The 22,262-nt window shown below is 43.0% G+C and overlaps 1 protein-coding gene across 15 annotated transcripts in view; it reads right to left on the bottom strand.

Annotated features, from left to right (window-relative positions):
* The window catches only part of LOC131678207 (neuroglian), a 138,452-nt gene that overhangs the window by 18,373 nt on the left and 97,817 nt on the right, over positions 1–22,262 (bottom strand). For all 15 annotated transcript variants that reach the window (XR_009303615.1, XR_009303616.1, XR_009303617.1 and 12 more), the window contains exons 5-8: positions 4,971–5,980; positions 3,095–4,895; positions 2,701–3,032; positions 2,423–2,633 (exon numbers count right to left, since the gene is read on the bottom strand). Coding sequence is in view for 12 of the 15 variants with exons in the window: in XM_058958282.1 (XP_058814265.1) it covers positions 2,423–2,633; positions 2,701–3,032; positions 3,095–4,895; positions 4,971–5,980 (3,354 nt within the window). In the remaining 3 variants the exon portion in view is untranslated. The remainder of the gene's footprint in view (positions 1–2,422; positions 2,634–2,700; positions 3,033–3,094; positions 4,896–4,970; positions 5,981–22,262) is intronic.

The following is a 22,262-nucleotide window of genomic DNA, read 5'->3' as shown; positions in this document are numbered from 1 at the left end:
CGAGGACAACACATTTTACTAAAGGGGGACTAAATGTGCCTGTGGAGCTGTGCCTATTGACTTGCAGATATCAAGCTGAATGAAGGGACATATTATTATTTACAGATCAATTAACGGGTGAGCGAGAACAACTGATGGTTTAGATTGTTTTTGGTAGTGATGAACTATATTATTTACACTATGCCAGTGGCTCGAACAACCCTTTCTTGGTGAGGACCGAAAGTCGAACGATTTTAAAAAGATAATCATTTACGTAGTGTTATATAATACCCGAATTGAACTAAGTGCATTCTGATATATTTCCCACTTGATGTTGCAGCTATGCCAGACCGAAAGTGATCATCTATCCCATAACGGAAATTTTGTCTTTGTTACCTTATATACAACTAAGTAGGTATGCAACCGAAACCGATCCTATTTGTTTTTGTTAGCAGTTTCGAAAGTTAGATCATGCAAATTGTATGGGAATAGAGAACCTACAGATTATGTTTTTTTAAATTATTGTTCGTAAATGACATTCTTAGAATAATGACGACAAAGTGCTATTTGTTCATGATCTGTAAAATAGTTTTGAATAAGCTATCCCTAAGTTTCGAAGCGAGACCAAAATTACGAGTCATTTTTCTTTAAGTCAGAAACTAATCCAAGTTCAAGACAAGAGCGTCGTCTAAAAATTGTTTGATCGATCTTTAAAAAAATCTCGGAAGTTTTTACGAAGGCAATACGATTGAGAATTAAATATATTGTTAAAAAAACTAAAAAGTTTGCAACCTTTTTATATGTTTCTTCACGTGTTTCCGAATAGGACGAATGCGGACGAAAATCTGAACAACGATGACATGAGCAATGCAGCAATAATGTCAATCATTGTAAGAAACACTAGTAATGTATCAAACTTTTAGTTATCAAAACGTTCACTAAAATGCATCCGTAGCCACGTCGGTGGTACTGCTAATCGTCCTATAGAAAACTACCCACAAACATGAACAAATAACACATGAAACCGTAAGATACCTAAAAACTGATTTGTTGACCAATTGGAGCCGGAAGAAAGGGCAAACAGCCACTGACGTAGGTAAAAATAGGCATGTAGAAACAGTCGAAACAAGGGACTCCACACGTACACCAGAAATAGAAGATTTGTTACAGTTGCTAAATGTTGTAGCACCTACCACTTAGTTAAGAGATTCTATACACGTATGAAGACAGACAGCTACGGGAGGGGGTGGCTCGGAAAACAATAGCATGGAACGGAATGGATGTTTATATGTATGTATGTATGTGTAGAATGTGTTAAATAGTAACAGGTGAAATTTCACAAAATGATATGGTATTCGATTGTGTTTAAAAATGTACGAGTCTACTTCTTATATTAGCTAACGGGATACAAAAACTACGTGATAATGGAATAAGTAACGAATTCGATATAGAGCTAACACAAAGGACGGACTGAAAATATACGATAATTAATGCCTAATTGATTATTATTTGGGAGGGACTAAAAGGGATAGGTTCCTCCAAGGGTCGGCATGCAATCTAGTGACCGTAACTAAAATTAATATCTAATTAGGCACGAAAGGGAAAAATGAATCGAACAGAAGAGCGGCTCGATATTAGTTACCATACTTAGCCTTCGTTATGCAAATGTGGGTGCCGAGTATTTTTACTTGCTGGCTGTTGATTCGACCATTACCGTAAAGCTTACCTATTTCCTTAACCTTAGTTATACAAAAGTTTGGTATTGTGTCGAGTTTATTACCAGTACTTCGGGAAGGGATAGTACTTAAGTTTCAAACTAGAGTAAAATCTAATCTAAAATAATATCTGGGTTATCGTATCGTTAACAATATACTTGCCAGATGAGTTAGAGAAAACTAGTTGCTTGGTATAAGAGGGACAGGAACACTCAAAATCACTAATACAATGCACCAAAAGGAACTTCCTTGTACGGTTCAAAGGAATAGATTAGGAAACGCACACACAATCACACATTTAGTCGTGAAATACATGGACAAGGCGGGTGTTTCCTGCTGTAAGATGACTGGGTGGGAATGCTATGTAAACTGGGATTCATGATAGTGAAAGCAGGATTATAGACACTTTTTTCGGTAGAATCGGTATGAATAAAAAACTACTGGAAGACAAATGATCAAATGCAGATATCACCGTGATAAATATGACTTAGAATTGATTGCCGTATACTTTATAGAACTATAAAATCTACCTCCAAAAATGCCTACCATCCGCGTGTGCTGTGATTGTAAAGAATGTATTATCCTTCAATCACCAGGTGATCCAAAAACACAGCCGTTAGTACGGGAAGTCAAGGCACTGCTGTTGAACACCAAGAACGCGCGTGTTTTTTTTCCAAAGAGCAATGGTAAGGAGTGAAAATGCATGCACTGGTAAATTCGTTACTTACGGCTGCGAGTACTCGGGGAACCCGCCCTCCTCGGTATAATCGTTTCGTCCGTTCGCCAGTTCCCGGTCGTGCACATCGTACTTGCCGCCTCGGTTTCGTTTAACGATACAGATGATGATTAGCAGCAGTATCAGAAAAGCGATTGCAAGCATCATCCCGATGAACCAACCGGCGGTTGCAACATTTTCGTTGGGTACTTTAATGGGACCCTCTGCAAGAAACGAAGTTTGATCATTTGCCCCGCTGTATAGGTGTTTGCTAACAATAAAAATGTTTACCAATTCCGTATGTGTCCACTTCCTGCGAGAGCGACTCAGTCTGGTACTCGCCATCAACGGAAACTACCCGGAACTCGTAGTTGCTGTCCGGGTCCAGCCCATGGACGGTGTGGTGGTTTTCGTATAGCACCGGTTCGGTCATCAACCACTGGTTTTCTCCCTTGATTCGGTACTTGACAAAGAAATGCGATCCTGGTTTGCCCTCCAAATTGGGCTGCCAAATGACCTTAATGTCAGCTCGGCCATTATCGTTCGGCTGGCGTTCCCAGGCAAAGTAGGGTTGGTCTGGCGGTATGGAGATTCCGCTGGCAGTCTTTTGTTCGATATAGTAGCTAATGAAATAGAATATGTTAAAACAAACTTGTAAACGAACGTTTGATATTGATTTACTTACTCTTGTCCCTCTCCTGCTTTGGTGGTTCCAACGACATGCACCCGGTACTTGGTACCCTGCTTCAGCTTGCCTAGTTTAGCATCAGTGATACGTGGATCATGTATGTGTGGTTCACGTTCCATTCGAGGTCCGAACGAGGTGCCCTTGACCTCTTCATAGTAGATTTTATAACCGGTTAATTTACCATTCGTTTGAAGTGGTTTCTTCCACTTAAGCAGGAAAGCGGATGATCCCAACGGGATGGCATCCAACGATTGTATCGTATTGGGAACTCCCTCTGGAGTATCGAAGGACAGCGTGGTACTAGCAGGACCATTGAACCGTCCATTATAGGCCAGAATACGGGCGTAATTGGTCGAATCTGGGACAAAGTCAGTGACTAGAGCTTGTTTGGAATCCGCTGTTACGAGTACCTCCCGTAAGTTTTCTTCGCCATCGGTGTCGGTCCATGTTTGGATTTTGTAGCCCTTAAAGTGACCACGGACGCTTTCTTCCGTTACTGGATTCCAGCTAAGAATTGCAGAAGTGGGAGCTGTAACTTGGATCAGAGTGAAGTTGGTTGGTGGTTCCAGAGGTTTGTCTTCACCCGAATACCCGATTACTTCCTTGGGCGCAACGTTAGCTTCACCGAGTTCATTGATTGCGACAACTTTGATTCGATAGCGCTGGAATGTTGGTTGATCGCGCACTAACAATGCCGATTGTTGCCAATCGAATATATCCTCTGTATTCCAATTATCTACTCCAGTATCTAACTGCCAGTAGACACGGTATTGGAATCTGGGTGCGTTATGTTCGATTTCCGACATTGGAGTCCATTTGATAAGCAAATTGTTCGGTTCGGTACCCTGGCCTTCGACGTTATCGGGATTTTTGAAGGGTACACTTGGTTGTGTGGTACAGATATCACTGTGACCGGATGGCAACGAAGGGCCAACTTTGTTGATAGCAATCACGCGGAATGTATAGTTGGCCCATGGACTCATATCGACACTGTAGGTGAAATCAGTAGCTGGAACGTCTTTGGTGGAAATTTCCCAGCTGTCCGGTGTGAAGGAAGTGTTGAACTCGATGGTATAATGTAAAATAGGTGAGCGATTATCGCCATTTGGTTTCCACGTAATCGTTGCCACAGCCTGGTGGCACTCGATTCCTACCAGGGAGGGACTATTCGGCCTGTCATAGACAGTCAAGGTAGCATTAGCATTTACCTCATCCAAGTCGGTTCTTGCCAAACAGGTATACACGCCCGTATCCAGTTCGATAGTCTTCGAAATAGTCAAAGAGTAGTCGTTCGTCATCACAAATCGAGGCTGTGTTTCGAAGTCAATCGGCACTCCGTCCGTTAACCATTCGATCGTTAAACCCAAAGAAGAATCCGCCACAGCATTACACCGGAACGTTGCTTGCGTGCCAGCTACAACTTCGTAATCCTGTGGTTCGTCAATGATCTTAGTGTGTTCCTTTACGACCAGTTCTCCACTGGCAGACTTTTCACCAAGTTTATTTATGGCATTACAGGTGTACTCTCCGGCATCGGAAAATTCAACGCCTCGTATGAAAAGATCACCAGTTTCGAGAATTTGATACCGTCCACCGGTAAGCTCACGTCCGTTACGAATCCATTTTACTTCTGGCTTGGGGGCACCAAACACACGACAGGTCATGGTTACATTGCGTCGATCTACGGTGTATTCCAGCTTCGGTGGTTCGGTAATTTCAGGTGCTAGGGCCAAAACGTTCAAGTAAACGTCCTTGTACACGTAGCCGAGCGAATTGGTGGCGTTACAACCGTAGTTACCTGGTTGAAATTGGAAAAAATAATTGTTAAACAAAAAAAAAACAAATCAGGATCTAACCCAAAACGTATACTCACCCGTATCGCCTTTTTCCAACTTCGTGAAGTAGATTTTGTTAGTAGTAACGATGCGTCTAGGGTTGTTCGGTGATTGGTCGATCGGTTTTCCGTTGTGAACCCAGATGATTTTAGGTTTTGGAACACCTGTAGCTTCACAGCGGAACTCTGCCGTCTCATCTTCGGCAGCATTTACGATTTCCGGTTCCACGGTGAAATATGGTACGGCTTGCACTTCTAACCGAATTGAATAGGACTCGGCACTGCCTACACCGTTGGACGATTCGCACTGGTACGTGCCTTGATCTTCGAAAGTGGCATGTCGTATCACCAGTGACTTGCCGTAATTGTTTTGCTGAATCTTATCGTTCCACTGTATCGGTCGCCCGTCTTTGGTCCAGACCACTTGAGGTAACGGCGTTCCGCCATATATACAGTACATTTCAATTTTCTTCCCCCGTAATGCGACTTCATTCTTTCGAGACACGTATTGTCGCTGCGGGTGGTGTTTGTTTTGAGCAGCGGAAATTCCTGTTTGTTTGACTTGCAGCAACACACGGTTACCGATTTTGTACTCGTTTCGGAACAGCGAAGAAGCTGCACAAGCGTAGTAGAAGTCATCCGACTGATCATCGCGGGTGACGTTCGAGAACCACAGATTTCCCTCCGGATCAAGTGTCATTCGAGAGTTGTTAATAGAGCTGATTCCACCGTCCATATTCTGAATCAACCAGTACACATTCGGTCGCGGCCAACCATCTGGAGGCTGACATTGCATTTTGAAGGGTGAACCTTCATCCACCTGGACGGTTTTGGCGGTTTCATCCTTGAACGAGTTCAGTTCGGCTTTGCGAACAAACACCGAATTGGACGTCGCCGTACCGTGTTCGTTCTCCGCGAAGCACTGATACTGACCGAGATCTTCGTCGCGAGGCGACTTGATTACCAACGTACCGCGGCCCGGCTGCTGCGACATGCGGTCATCGTATGTTTGCCATTCAAACTTTTTACCGTTTTTGATCCATCGGTATCTGGAAATGGAGAAACGATAAGAGAGAAACAGTTTAATAAAAGTTGCTGCATCCTAAAAGAAAGTATGTTCTTTGAAGATTTAAAAACGCCTGCTCGTTTGTAAATTTGAAGCACGTCTAACTTGTCTAGAGAGCATGCGGGACATATTGAAGGAATGGGAGCTCAGCTGGTAAACATCAAAAGATTTTTCGTCTGGAACCCACAGCAACCGGCGTAAAACCGGAGAAAGAGCCAGTTTGCAGTTGCTTTCCGCTTGAAGCAATCAAATCAAAGCTTAAATGCGGCAGACTATTGACAACGATGCAATATGAAAAGCATGCTTGAGACGATCTTGAATACTGAAGTGAAAGACAATTGAATTGATGAAGCGAATGCGAAATAGTAGTTATTGAATAAAAATAACCACCCAAAGATACAAATAATTTTTGTCGAGAGCAGCCATGGAAACATAATTTGCAGACTTGTCAATGGATACCGGCTGAATTATCGAGTCTCTACGTTTCTTTCTGGGTCATTTTCGAATGGGACAATGACCCAGGCAAAATGCAGGATAAAAAAAGCAATTAGTTTCGAATGAATAAATTAAACATTTCCAAGCCCTTGACAGGACCGGCCTATCCTGCCACTCCTGCTCATCGTGCACGGTCGTCACATCCGCAATATTTTAACTGGTACATAACAGCACTCATTTGCATATTTATAGACAACTATAGATATCCAACATCAGCATTCGTGCTATGATGGTATTTCAGTACGACGACGGGTGGGAGAAATATCCCCTTAACGTTCATGACGATGTTTTCATGTCACGATCATTTCATCCATTTTCACTCTGACTTTACTGTTGATTGTAGTTAAACCATTTCTTTGCGGCTTTGGTTTAATGTAATACCATTTTAAAGGTCTACGCGTTTAATGGTGTATGGCGTATGAGTGAGATAACTAACCACCTTACTCGTTTGATCTTGAATGAACTATCGATTTTTTACAGTGTGTCGGATTAGAATCAAAAGTGTTAAACTAAATTTTCAGTTACGGATAAAGTATCGGATTCATGCGGAAATACTGTATGTAGCATATTTCCATATTATGTTACTTTTTCAAAAGGAACCATCCAGCTTAGCCGATGGTTTTTGCAGTAGGAATTTTGCATGGTGGTTATCTAAAAAATCGACTAAATTCTTCTTTTAGAGTTTTGAAAAGGTTTAGATGGATAATCCAGTGGCAAAGCTGAACACAAATTTTCCTACGCACACTACCAAGCGTTCAATTCTAACACATGCTTAAAAAAGGTAACTTGAACCTTAACTGTGGTCCCGAAGGTTAGATGTGGAACACTTTTTGTACTATGATGGGCGGTGAAACATAATTCGTCAAGAGGAGAAATACCTAAGTCGCTTAAAAAGTTTCGTTTTTTTTAGTTGCAGATAACATAGTTCTTACAAACACAATTATCAACAAATTGATCGGTGATTTGGTGTTTACAAGATATTTTTTTACCAATGTTTACAGAAAATATATGCACTATGGCAGAACAGAATCAAATTAGCAACACTTTGCTTTCAGCGCTATCTGTGAGCAGTTTCAACGTAGAATCGCCAATTTTTTTTTCTGGAAAGAAATCTGCATGTAACTTATTACCAAAAAAACTCAAATAACAGGGGCGTTTTTGAGACCATCTAACGAAGACTCTCAGCTACATATAATATACAGAATCAATTTACCATTAGTTTGCCATAGTTGAGTATAGATAGAATAGAAAAAAATCTAACGAAAAGGTAGTTATAATTTGGAAGCGAAAAGGTAAAAAAATGCAAAGAATCTTGTGGCAGACGTCCGAGAAATACTAATAGACATTGAAAATTGATTCCATTCTCGTCTTTTGCCAGAAGCGGGTATTCCCTTTGGATAAAAGATCAGCATATGTTTGAAAGCGGGAAAGTCAATTTGGCAACAATAGTTGAAGGCCGTACCCCCCTCCCTCTCCTCTTCCTGGGATAGAATAGAATGAATGTTGTGCGTAGCACTTGGTGATGGATTTTAAAATAGTAGTAAGTAAGATCACGTGCTGAAGTCAAAGGTTTGCGCATTACTTAACTCAAGGAACTGAAATGACGTCAAGCTGCTGAAGATCAGTCGTCGGAAGCGGGGGCCCATTGAAAGCAAACCTGCGATATTCGCGTATGCCCGGTTTAGTCGAACATATGGATTGATACCTTCTTTCAAACATGAGCAATTTACGGAATCTGTATGCAAATAAATATTGCAAGCCAATTTGTGAATTTCTCGTCTGCCCGGCATACTCAAACATAGCGGTTGATTCAGGTTTTTTGAATCTGTAAAAATCGAAATGAATGCGCATTTCGATATAAAGCTTGGCAGGTTTTAGAGCATTTATCCTTCTTTTGCTACGATCTACCCGATTGCTCGGTTTACTCAAAACTAGGACACAATACTTGCGAGAATATTTTCATACCTTATGTCAAATTGTACTTATACAACACGACTGTTATGTCAAATGATCATATAACGTCTTATGTAAAACGATATTATACCGAAGGCTTCATGTCAAACAGGGACTCGTTTAAAAATTGTGACAATTTTTCATGCGTTCTTGACATTTTATAAAAGATTCTATCTTCTTTTAAACATTAGTTGTTCTTTTGAGTTTCATGTTCGAAATATTTGCTTTGATACTTTTTTTTTAGTTTAATCATTATTTATTTACAGATTTTCGAGGCAGTAATTCAGATTAAAGTTTCTTATTTGATGCGCTTCATTGATCGTATTCAAGTGACGGCCAGTGAATAAACGAGAATGAATTTTCCTGGTTCATGGTCCCGGTTACAAGTAAAATTCAGCTTTTCAAGTCACAGTTACAAATAGCTTGCCAAAGCAGATGTTTCATACTGAACTTCGAAAGTTTCACGCTGAAAAATATCTCAAACCTTCCCCTTCCTCCTTTATTCCACCACTTCACGCGTTCCGTCATTTACAGAACATGAAGAACTATTCAACCAAAGACAAACTTTTGCCGAATTCAATCAAGAAAACAATTCAATTATCTGCTTACGTTCTATTTACATATAAAAAAAGGATTTTTCCCCTCATGTATTATGATCATAAGAATCATTTGAGTTAATACAATCGAAATGAAACGATTGTTACGAACTTTGTTGAAAAAATTTGAATTTTCGGTCAACTAATTTACGTATTTTCTGGCAAAAAGTTATCTGGATTTTTTTTTCTTTCCGGGAAAAAAATTTCTGCACTATGGTATTTTCTGGAGATACGTTTTCTAGGAATTGATACTTTCTGTAAAAATGTGACAGCGCCAGTGGTTAACTGGTAAGCGTGACTAACTGGGATGGGTGGCGACCTCTCTGGTGTCGGTCTTTAGCAAAATAACCAGAACATGAGGAAGAACCCACACCTCTATTATAGTTACTAACAAATATCCTCCTCCCGTGACATTTGTGGATTGCGCAGTAGTACGGCTTCTAGCAAAAACAAGTATCGGACTAACATTCATTCTCTTCCCTTCCGTGATCTACGTTTGGGCCTGGCCGGCACCGGTATTGATCAATAAACACTTTATGATTATCAGGAGTTGCACATTGAAAGATATTACGCTACTCCCAAGCATAATTATCTACTGATTCCCTGTGCAACTTCAGCTAGTCCAGATCGATAACGAAGTAGCAGCCAGGAGTGATCGCACAAGCTCAAGCTCAATTAGTACTTTACGTAAAAATGTATTTCTGGCAAAAAGGTTTCGGCATTTTATTTTGTGGAAGATGGTTTTCGGGGTAATGTTATAGATTCTAACTATAGCTATTCCAAACGACCAATTAAGCTAAATTTAAATTTGCTTGAACATACAAATAATTTTCCTCAGCAGTAGCACAGCTCAAAATGGTTCCAAATGACCTCGCTTCTCCTAGCACAGTTACGACTTTCCCCAAAGATAAAAATATATGTCCAATGACCTTCAGTGTGACAACTTCTCTAAATTATGTCAAAAGTCCGTTCTGCCAAACGACGTACATTAGAAGTTATGCTAAACTTGGTTGACATGACAATAGAAACCTGATTATGGTCTGAGGCACCTGTTGAAATTTTTGTTTTTATAAAAAAATAGATAAAAAGATTCCTTTGCAGTGGATGATTCAACCGTCTCAGAAGTTTCTCAGCTTTTTCCAAAGGCCGGGATTAGCGTTTGTTACGACGAGGTCCCCCGTTCGACATGCTTTACTCGACGCGGCGACTCATCGATCGTCCACAGCGGTGCGGCAACTGTCAACCAGTCGCAGAGTCAAGATTAACTGTCGTCCAAACGTCATCGGCTGGCAGCAGGCCTTTTTCTTTTCGGATCCAACAGTTTAAGTGAACAGACCGTAAAATTAAGATTTATTCATTCTCGTATTTATAAATATTATATTATTTCTGCATTACGCAGTTACACAGATCACCTAGATACTTACTACGTGTGATCAAGGTGACGTACACCGGCCGACCCACTTCCACATGGTCGTTTGTGCACCAAAATTTGTAAGTAGGATACATAGAGATTATATGAATCACACTAAAATAAAGAAAATTTACAGCTTGAAGCTTACAACGATTAAATAGTGTTGCTATCTTGGATTTGGTCAGTCACAGCGATATTTCCCTCAACATTCTTCAAGAAATTTTGATTGAGGTTAGGAATGATGGATGATCGTGCCAACACGTGTGCTGACATCACCGAACACAACTGTCAATCCTGCGAACGTCCGGATGCGGCGGAAAAAGAAATGGTTCAATGCTGTCTATGCCTGTTGTGGGAACACTTTGGCTGCGCAGGGGTTGATGATATGATTAAAGAACCTGGTGTCAAATATGTTTGCACTACTTGCAGCAGCAAACAGAAAACGTCCGCCTCTACGTTCACCAAAGAGCTACTTAAACCTTCCACCCGCTCTGACCGATTAACTCGGGCTGGATCCCAACGCAGCAAGCAACTCTCGATTGCTAAAGGGAGCGCCATTTCCAGCAATCGAGCCGCTCTGGAGGAACAACTGAAGATGGTAGAGCAAGAACAGCTTCTGCGGGAACAAGAACTGGAGGAAAAGAAGGAACTTAAGCGACTCGAACTAGCAGAAGCCGAGCGCCAGCTGAACGAGAAAAGACTGCTGCTAGAGGAAGAGAAGAAAATTCGTGAACGGAAGCTGGCGGATGAATTGGCCATGAAGATGCTGCAACAAAAATTAAGGAGAGAGTCGCTAGAAAAGCGGAATGAAATTGTGCGGCAGCTAGCCCAATCCAGCAGCAGAGGCGGATCACTTCCGGATGTAAACGAACGGGTGAAGTGCTGGCTAGCTAATCAGGATAAGGCAAATGAAACAGAAGGAAACCCGGCCAATACCAGTGAACATCTCTACAGCAAAATTCCTTCCGTAGTCCTTTCGAAGCGTGATGTTTCTCCGGATCCTGCTCCATCATCGTTGATCCCAGAATTACCAACGCCGGATCCCCAACCGAGACCTGTTCCAAAGCCACTACCAATACTTTCATCTCTACCACCCACTCCACCTCGTGCAGACACCCATACGCCAGACAACTACTCAAACGTTCCACCAGATAGTTTATGTCCAGCACACTCACTGTGTGAAAAGGATTGGGCGATGCCACCGCCTCAGCTTCCCCCCGCGAATGGGCGCCAAGGACAAGGTGGCGTCCTCTCTCACCAACAAATCGCTGCGCGCCAGGTTTTAGGAAAGGAATTACCCATCTTCAATGGGAATCCGGAAGACTGGCCAATTTTCGTCAGCAGCTACGAACAGTCGACGACGGCCTGTGGCTATTCGGATGCTGAGAACCTCATCCGCCTACAACGATGCTTGAGAGGCAATGCCTTGGAGGCGGTGAAAAGTCGGCTGCTTCTGCCATCGAGTGTACAGCACGTCATCGAGACCCTGCGTATACTGTACGGCAGGCCAGAACTCTTGATTCGAACTCTCCTGAACAGGATTCACCAAGTTCCGGCACCGAGGCACGATCGACTGGAGACACTGATGCAGTTTGGACTGGCGGTGCAAAACCTAGTGAATCACTTAAAAGCAGCCGGTCAACATAACCACTTAGCAAATCCAATGCTGATGCAGGAGCTAGTGGAGAAACTTCCTGGATCGATGCGTCTGAGCTGGGCTGAATTTAAGAGAAGGCACGAATTAGCGAATTTAGGAACCTTTGGCGAGTTCATGTCAGGACTCCTGACCGCTGCCAGCGAGGTGACCTATGATCTTCCGGGATTTGTGAACACTGTTCGAACCGACAAGCGAAAACCGAAGGATGCTAGCATCATCAACGCCCACACACAGTTACCGGAGTATCCAATCACACCGAGCGGCAGAACAAATACCCGCCAAGCAGTTAAATCTTGTTTCGCATGTGGGCGTGATGGTCATCGTGTACCCGAGTGCGATCAATTCAAAGCAGCTAGCGTAGACGAAAGGTGGAAATTGATCCAGCAGAAGGGCCTATGCAGGACATGCCTGAACAGTCACGGGAAATGGCCATGTCGATCGTGGAATGGATGTGGCATTGAAGGGTGTCGACAAAAACACCACACTCTCCTCCACTCCTCTTCCCCTACCAACCGCAACGTTAGTGTTTCTGCTAGTCACGTTTCCTCGGGAGAATTCAATTGGCCATTGTTTCGGGTATTACCGGTAGTCGTGTACGGAAAAACGTGCTCTCGAATTATTTTCGCTTTCATCGATGAGGGTTCCTCTTATACCCTTCTGGAACAGTCGGTCGCACAGATGCTCAACGTATCCGGTCAGAAAGAACCGCTCACCTTGCAGTGGACAGGAAATGTGACTCGAGTTGAGTCCGAATCACAACATGTGCAACTGGATATCTCTTGTCATAGCGGGAATCCTCGATTCCGCTTGAACAATGCTCGTACAGTGCGTCATCTGTTACTCCCCTCTCAAACCCTCAAGTACCACGATCTAGCAACCCGCTTTTCGCACCTACGGGGCCTACCATTGGAAGATTATGAGTTGGTTCAGCCACAGCTGCTGATCGGTTTGGATAATCTGCGACTCTGTGTTCCGCTCAAGCTTCGAGAAGGAGGGCCGCGAGATCCAATCGCCGCGAAATGCCGACTAGGCTGGAGCATCTACGGATGTATCCCTGGGCGTTCAACCTCAACAGCAGTCGTCAACTTCCACGTTGGAGCGGTATCTGATTCGGACCGCGAGATGAACGAGCAGCTTCGCGACTACTTCGCGCTGGAGAATTCTGGTGTTACCATCCCGAAAGCAACACTAGAACCTGAAGATGAAAAGCGAGCTAAGCGGATCCTGCAGGAGACAACTCGGCGCACAGAAGGTGGAACAGGTTTCGAAGCTGGTCTCTTGTGGAACACCGATAACCCAAACTTTCCCGATAGCTACCCAATGGCAGTTCGCCGTATGATGTCGTTGGAGCGAAGATTTGAACGAGAACCTTTACTATGCGAGAAGGTTCGGGAGCAGATAGCGGAGTACGAGCGGAAGGGCTATGCACACAGAGCAAATCTTGCCGAGTTGACCTCCGTGGATGCGAATAGGACGTGGTACCTTCCCCTTGGCGTTGTGACCAATCCGAAGAAACCCGACAAGTTCAGGTTGATCTGGGATGCAGCGGCGAAAGTAGGTGGAGTATCCTTCAACTCGAAACTGCATAAAGGCCCTGATTTACTGACTCCTCTCCCGCAAGTGTTGTGCCAATTTCGACAATTTCCTGTTGCTGTGTGTGGAGACATAATGGAAATGTTCCACCAAATCAAAATTCGTTTTCCCGACTGCCAATCCCAACGCTTCCTATTTCGAGACTGCCCAACAGACTGTCCACGCGTCTACATTATGGACGTAGCCACATTCGGAGCGACTAGCTCGCCTGCCACGGCCCAGTTCGTGAAGAACTATAATGCTCAGGAGTTCTCCCGAGAATTTCCACGCGCATCAGCCGCTATCCTCCACAAACACTATGTGGACGATTACCTGGACAGCTTCAGAACGATTGAAGAGGCTATCGAAGTGGTCAACGAGGTTAAGCTGGTGCATTCCAGGGGCGGTTTCACATTACGTCACTTCTTGTCGAACGAGGTGGATGTCCTGCGAGGGATCGGCGAGCTAGCAGAGGATATAGTTAAAAATCTGAGCTTGGAGAGAGGGGAAAACTCCGAGTCGGTACTGGGAATGAAGTGGCTGCCGAAAGACGACGTATTTGTATACACCTTTGCCATGCGAAGAGACCTCCAGCAAATTCTGGACGACGAACACATTCCTACCAAACGAGAAGTCCTCAAGATCGTTATGAGTTTGTTCGACCCTCTTGGTTTCATCGCGTTCTTTCTCGTCCACGGAAAAATTCTGATGCAGGACATCTGGACTAGAGGAACAGGATGGGATGAACAGATTTCACAGGATATCTACGTGCGATGGCGACAATGGACGAAACTGTTCCCGGAACTGGACGAACTACGAATCCAGCGCTGCTACTTTCAGTCGCCTTTCCCGAAAACTTTCGATGGCCTTGAACTGCACATTTTCGTAGATGCCAGCGAAGTGGCGTATTCATGTGTTGCGTACTTTCGTTTAGAAGCAGAGGAGAAAGTGCAAGTGGCATTCGTCGGCGCCAAAACCAAGGTTGCTCCGCTGAAAACACAGTCGATCCCAAAACTCGAACTGATGGCGGCTTCACTCGGAACCCGTCTGCTGAACATGGTGAAAAGCCATCACTCGCTCCCGATTACCCGGCAGTTTATGTGGACTGATTCGACAGTGAGCCTCGCATGGATTAAATCAAAAGATCATCGTCGGTATCAACAATTTGTTGCAGTTCGTGTGGGTGAAATACTAATGTCGACCGAACCGAGGGAATGGAGACACGTCTCGTCGAAACTAAACCTAGCCGATCTCGCAACAAAATGGAAGCTTGGGCCACAAATTTCAATGAACAATCCGTGGTTTCGACCACAAGATATCCTGCAGAAGCTTATGGCTCAGTGGCCTAAAGAACAGTCAGTTCCAGAAACTTACGAAGAACTTCGCCCGGTTCATGTCAATCTGGGTCATTTCGCTCCGAACATGAATGTCTCTCGCTTTAGCTCATGGACCAGATTGCATCGTGCCACTGCTTATATTCTCCGTTACCTCGACAACCTACTTCGGAAGAGCAAGGGTCGACATCTGGAACTCGGTATACTTACCCAGGATGAACTACAACGAGCTGAATACGTTTTGTGGAGGATGGCGCAACTTGAGGCCTTCCCGCACGAAATTACTTTACTGACCAAGTCCCAAGGCATGCCAAAAGACCGTCACCGTGTCGTCGCCAAGTCTAGCTCAATCTTTAAGACTTGGCCATTCCTAGATGACAACAAGATTTTACGGATGCGAGGACGAATCGGTGCAGCACCATATGCACCGGACGAAGCTAAGTTTCCCGTTATCCTCCCCAAACACCACCTAATCACATTTCTCATTGTAGACTGGTATCATCGCCGTTTTCGTCACGCCAACCGAGAAACTATCGTCAACGAGATTCGTCAACGCTTCGAGATCGCCAAACTCAGGTCGCTTGTGAAGAAGGTTGCCAAGAACTGCATCTGGTGCCGCGTAATGAAAGCGATCCCAAAACCACCAGCCATGGCTCCGCTTCCAGAGATGCGACTGACAGCCTTTGTTCGACCATTTACTTTCGTTGGTCTGGATTACTTCGGACCGGTACTAGTTAAGGTGGGCAGAAGCAACGCAAAACGGTGGGTAGCTCTCTTCACCTGCCTGACAATAAGAGCCGTGCACATGGAAGTGGTGCATTCCTTGAGCACAGAGTCCTGCATAATGGCAGTACGGCGATTCGTATCGCGTAGAGGACCGCCCCGAGAGTTCTGGACGGATAATGCGACCTGTTTCCAAGGCGCAAGTAGTAAACTTAAGGCGGAGATTGAATTCACTACCCGAACTCTGGCACTCACCTTCACCAGTGCAGAAACAGACTGGAAATTCATCCCACCGGCCTCCCCACATATGGGCGGTGCGTGGGAGAGACTTGTACGCTCGGTAAAAGTAGCGGTTGGTGCAATCTGGGAAGCACCTCGCAAACCAGACGACGAGACTCTGGAAACCATTCTATACGAAGCAGAAGCGATGATCAACTCGAGGCCGCTCACGTACATACCGCTTGAGTCGGCTGACCAAGAAGCATTGACGCCCAACCACTTCCTTCTGGGCAGTTCAACCGGAATCAAGATCCTTCCGACGGAACCTGTGAATCATGGCACAACCCTTCGCAACAGCTGGAAGTTAGCCCAATACATTATGAACCAGTTCTGGGTGCGGTGGCTGAAGGAGTATCTGCCGGTTATCGCTCGGAGAACTAAATGGTTCGAGGAGGCAAAAGACCTGGAGATTGGCGATCTGGTACTGGTGGCTGGCGAAACGGCGAGGAACCAGTGGATTCGAGGACGGGTCGAGGATGTGTTCCCGGGTCGGGATGGCCGAGTTCGACAGGCGCTGGTACGGACATCATCGGGGACCCTGCGAAGACCAGCCACAAGACTGGCTGTATTGGACGTCGTAGAGTGTTGTGAACCTGACTTACAAGTGAAAGTTGCTTCGGAATATCAGCTTGGTTCACGGGTGGGGGAATGTTACGACGAGGTCCCCCGTTCGACATGCTTTACTCGACGCGGCGACTCATCGATCGTCCACAGCGGTGCGGCAACTGTCAACCAGTCGCAGAGTCAAGATTAACTGTCGTCCAAACGTCATCGGCTGGCAGCAGGCCTTTTTCTTTTCGGATCCAACAGTTTAAGTGAACAGACCGTAAAATTAAGATTTATTCATTCTCGTATTTATAAATATTATATTATTTCTGCATTACGCAGTTACACAGATCACCTAGATACTTACTACGTGTGATCAAGGTGACGTACACCGGCCGACCCACTTCCACATGGTCGTTTGTGCACCAAAATTTGTAAGTAGGATACATAGAGATTATATGAATCACACTAAAATAAAGAAAATTTACAGCTTGAAGCTTACAACGATTAAATAGTGTTGCTATCTTGGATTTGGTCAGTCACAGCGATATTTCCCTCAACAGCGTTCATGGATTGGCTACTGCGTAGCGCATACGATTTACATCCAAAGTTTTAGCTGTTACTCGTCGGATTGATTGAGAAAGCCGAACACCCGATTTCTCATGCCATTGACCTCTTTGACCTTGCTGGATTCTTTTTAATTATTTTTTCTACTGTGTTCGAAAATTTATCACATCCCCCAGCATTTTTTATATAAAACACTTCATTCTGACACATTTACCGACTCGCACATAAAAAGACTAGCTTATGCTCTGAGCAGTCCGTTGTCGAGAATGTTCGATGAATTTATTGTGCTTATTAAAAATTTGCGGATTAAAACGACATAAAAACATCTTAGATCTCCGGATACCCGGCTAAACTGCAATAACTTTCATATTTTAATTAGTATAGGCAATTCGAATTAAACATTGTCCATGCATCCACGGTACAGGAAGTCGTAGCCTATTCACAGATTGACACCATGGTAAAATTAGGATACACTGGATATCAGGGTGGATATTTATTTTTACGTTGTTGGGATATTTCCATCGCTAATTAGAAACTTTTTTTTTTCAAAATGCTCGAAAAATTTTGAAACTCGGTGGAGTTCAAGTATGTGCTGTAAGGTTTTTTTTTATCTTCGACTCTGCTTTCATCCACCAAGACCGAAAACAAAATTTACAATAATCCAGCCACGATAATTATATGTGTACTGTGCTATAGAAATCCGCAAGTAAGCACCGTTAATTTGGCTCCCGAAATTGGATGTTGTATCAATCGAGATGACCATCACCCATTATAACCACTGAGTTTAATCTTTGTACTTTGAAGATAATGCAATCGAATCAAACTTACGCGATCTGTTTTGGAGCACGCTGTGTACTTATGACAATCAGTCTGCTACATGTCAGTACTGTAAATGATCAGCATCAGGCATTGAAATTCTCTCTCATTCACGCCAGAAGAAGCTTATGTGATTTTTTTTAAATTATTTATTTGAGACGGCTCAATGCGTTAGCTTAGAGGAGCCATGGGTCTTTTATATATTTACAAGAAGTAAAAAATAAAAACAACAATAAATTTTATTTTGAGCCTGTAAGATCCCGTGCGCGCAACTTGCTATTGCGAACGGAGAACTTTTTACGCGTCGGGAAGATGTTCCTTCTTTCGGCTACTTCGTGGTTACCCATGTTTGTCTCGTTGTTGCTTACGTCGGTATCATCATCTTGATTACTGCCGTGATCAGATCTTCTTTCTGGCTTCTTGCCCTTGTGGGTCCCGAATGTGAACACTCCATCCTTGGTGGTAGCTTCTTCACTAGTGGTATTAGTTGTTAAGTTTGAAGATTTTGCAGTTGTCATTATTGCCTTAACTGCAGCCACAAATTTGGCAACCGATTGTGGTTCAGGTAAAGATATTGGGGCTTGGGTGTTAGCATTTTTTTCTGCAACTGAGCTTTCCTTAGCAGTTTCTGGGCAGGGTTGTCCGTAGTGCGCCGTTCGTTCACAGAATTGGCACGTATTAGTTTGTCCCTGATATGTACAAAGAGTTCGCTGTGTAATGGTATCACCCCCTTCTGTGTTGTACTGCAGGGTAAGGTAGGAGGGAATGGGTTGGTCTACCCGCATTCTCACCACAAAGACGCCATTTGAAATACCTGGGAAGTAGTTTCTCCATGTATCCTCCGTAATAGATTCCACTACTCCATAATGCGATATGAATCTTTTAATTGCCACTTTGCAAGTAAGTGGAGATAAATCATGTAATTTCACTTCAATATTTCCATTATCCATGTATACAGGGATCTTGATTTCAGAGTTGTCACAAATAAGTTGTTGAAGGTTATCAGCACCGCATGCATGACGTGCTCAAGCTGTATGCAGGTGACTTCCGAAAACCGAGGCTGCATTTTCATCTTCAGCAGATGTTCCACATCACGAATACTTGGTCTTATGCGTCACGTTTGTTGATGAGACTCAGTCATCTTGATAGATCACACAAGAATAAAAATAACGGTATCCTTTGTTGTTCGGACAATGCACACAAGTAACTGTTTTTTTCGTTCGCTTTGCACTGGCTCGGACAGAAGCAGGAGCACACTGGGTATTGTGACCGATGCCTTTGATGGTTGAAAATAGACTGAAGCTTATGCGGTGTCCAACTTTTCCGAGATAAGATGAGTCGCAAAATTCCCGTCTCCACAAGTAGCGTGAGAATAATTTTCCGGATAAAATTTATTTGATTTTTTCCTTCTCACCGGAGTAGGTGATAATATTTAAATTTCATGGAAATCAATAAAAGCGTCAAAATATACACTTAATTTCAAAGAAAAGTGGCAACGAAGTACGATGGAGTTGTTTTGTCGTGTTTTGGAATAGCGACAGCAAGGCAGCGAGTGCAAAAAGGATACCGTGATAAACTCATTCGCTCATTCTCCGGCGGTTTTATTTATCCGGAGAAATAACACGTTGTATTTATCCGGAGAAGTTGTGTGAGTGTTAATAACTTTTCGTGTGAAAATGTGAGTTTTTATTATCGCTCTAGCAAATTATCTGGACGCATTTACTCATATGAGCGATAAATGCAATTCCTGATTAGCACACTGCGGAAGATCTTGCGCAGGAAAACCTAAGTCAAAAAAACAATCAGCATAACATAAACAAATACAGCAACTGCAGCATTAGCTGTTGTCCAACCAGTAACACTTGATAAAACATGAGTTAAAGCTATATCAGTAACACCGTTCTTCACTGCATTTGAAAAAGCACACCGAAGACACCAGTAGACACGAAAGAGAAAACCAAGGAAGCGGACCGACTGACTCAGGTGTTATCAACTGACGATGAAAATGCTCCACTATCGCGAAAAAGAACCTCCGAACGTAAAGTTAATTTGGATACAAATATTTCACTGAACACACAATAACTATGTTATTTTGTAAATGACGCATGGCTCCGTCAAGTTTACACATCGAGCCGTGTCAAATGAACGATTCATAAGAATGTTTTTTTAGTGCATTAATTTTCGCAAAGAAGATTTAATTACCTGCAACTCATTCACAGATAGTTATGCTTTACAAATTACGCCTTCTGAACAATATTTTTGAAAAGAAATGCATGCAAAGGCTTATACTTTTGAGCTACAATGGTTTAATTGGCAGCCAACTCTCACAGCGAAGAATATCATTTAAGACTCATCAACTGATCAATTAATTTACATAATTTAATCAATTTACAAAACAACTAGGGTAAAATAAAAAAAACCGAAATCTCTGGGCTGATTTTGACCGAAGAAAGATAATATGTACTATTGTCAACCTTCTATTGGACAGCAGCCTTTGTTCAACTGGTATAATTTTATCGATCTCAAAAGCATTTTAAATAGTGTGACAAGTTCTGCAATCACGCCATTACATTCCAGTATTACATTCCATAGAAAAAATGTAAGTCGAACTATGTATCGCTCTGCTACCAGACATTTCTAACACTCATGTTATCGCACGCACCCGCATAAACAAATCGGTAATAAAATGTACCGTGCAGTATTCGACAGGGTACTAACCTCTATATCGCCGCCGGGTCGGTATCGATTTCCCCACCTAAACTGTCATTAGTATTAACCGAGTTCTCGCCGCAATAGCACCAAATGCGATAATGGTCGCTCCGTTCTCCAGTGCCACCTTGGGCCCGATAGGCGTGGGTAGGGAGCGTATGTTATGTGATTTGCCTATTTTATCCCTATCAGGGTTCTGCACTGTTTCTTTTATTACAATTGTGTAAATAGCGTGAAATTTGGGAAACAAAGTCAGCGAATCAAGTTCCACTCTAATATTTTAACTAATACGTTAAACAGATATAGAAGACTCTGATTCAACTAATAGATTCAAATTGTTGAACCTGGTCAAAATGAGCTCAACACCCTATACGCTCAGTTTCTATCACTAAGAGCAGCAGGACAATTACGTACACAACCACTGAATAAACAAGGTTGGTCGTGTGCTCTCTAGCTAGTTTGATGAGCCTATTTCCACCAATGGGAAGTAATTTGCGAATAATTGCAGTGAACTAATTGTCATCCGGAGGACTTGTTAAATGAATGTTTGCACTACGTATGACCTGCAGCAGGAATGTTCAGATTTGAGCGATTCATTGACTTTCTTCTGTCATTCATGATTCATCCCAGTCAGGCAAGGAAGGAGATTTTCTTAGTAATAACGACAATTATTATTAATAACAACGCCGTAACATCAATGATGCAATGATACTAACAAAAGATTTCTTTCGACCGGCGAAAACCGCCCACCAGATTTTTGCCGCATCAAGCACGAGCTCGAAACGGAAAGAAACAAATTGCCAACAATTTGATAATCTCTTTTATCATTTCGAGCATTTCTTTTTATGTGCGATGCGCTGCTGACGAACGATGCTTGGAGTAAGGAAGCAGACACAATTTGCAATCTTCGGCATCATTACGAGAGATTGAACTGGGGCTGTGTAACGCGCTGTTTTAAGGTTTAAAATGATTACGTTAGTAACCTGGAAAGAACACGAGTCTGGATAGATTTGTGAATTCTGGAATTCTAAATGAAAGCTGGGGACGAATTGAATGTCTGACATGTGACTAGAGGGTCACAGTCTCGAGGTTTGAAGAACCGCTTGAGAAACCGCAATTTGTTTATGTATGGTGATGCCCATAATCTCAGGGTTCCTATTCCTACATTAACTGACGTTGACATTTTTATATCTATGGCGAAAATTATCCCTGTTGGAGAATGTGACGCTTTAAAAACACCCTGTTTAACATATACAGTTGGGTTGTAGAACAGCAAATTTTGCGAATTTGTGAGAGCTCAGGAAATACTTTACATTTTACAAAAAAAATCCGCAATAAGATTTAAGATGTCTCACTCTTTAGAATGGTAGCACTCATATAGCTCTTGCAAAATTTATTTTTGCAACCTAATGTGATCAGTTGATGGAACGAAAGTAGGTAGATATTCTTGTATTTACCAACTGGTTTCCGGGGGTAAGTTTTGGTGCCAACCATTGCACAGTGGCTCAAAACAGCGTTTAGAGGTACTTAATTCATTGGAGTCAAAACTGTTCATATTAGCGATTTTACCTATTCTACAATTTTTTTTGTGTGTAAAAAGCGCCATC

This window comes from Topomyia yanbarensis, chromosome 1, assembly GCF_030247195.1.
Source record: "Topomyia yanbarensis strain Yona2022 chromosome 1, ASM3024719v1, whole genome shotgun sequence".
Classification (NCBI taxonomy): domain Eukaryota; kingdom Metazoa; phylum Arthropoda; class Insecta; order Diptera; family Culicidae; genus Topomyia; species Topomyia yanbarensis.
This window is presented reverse-complemented; position numbering and strand designations above follow the sequence as displayed.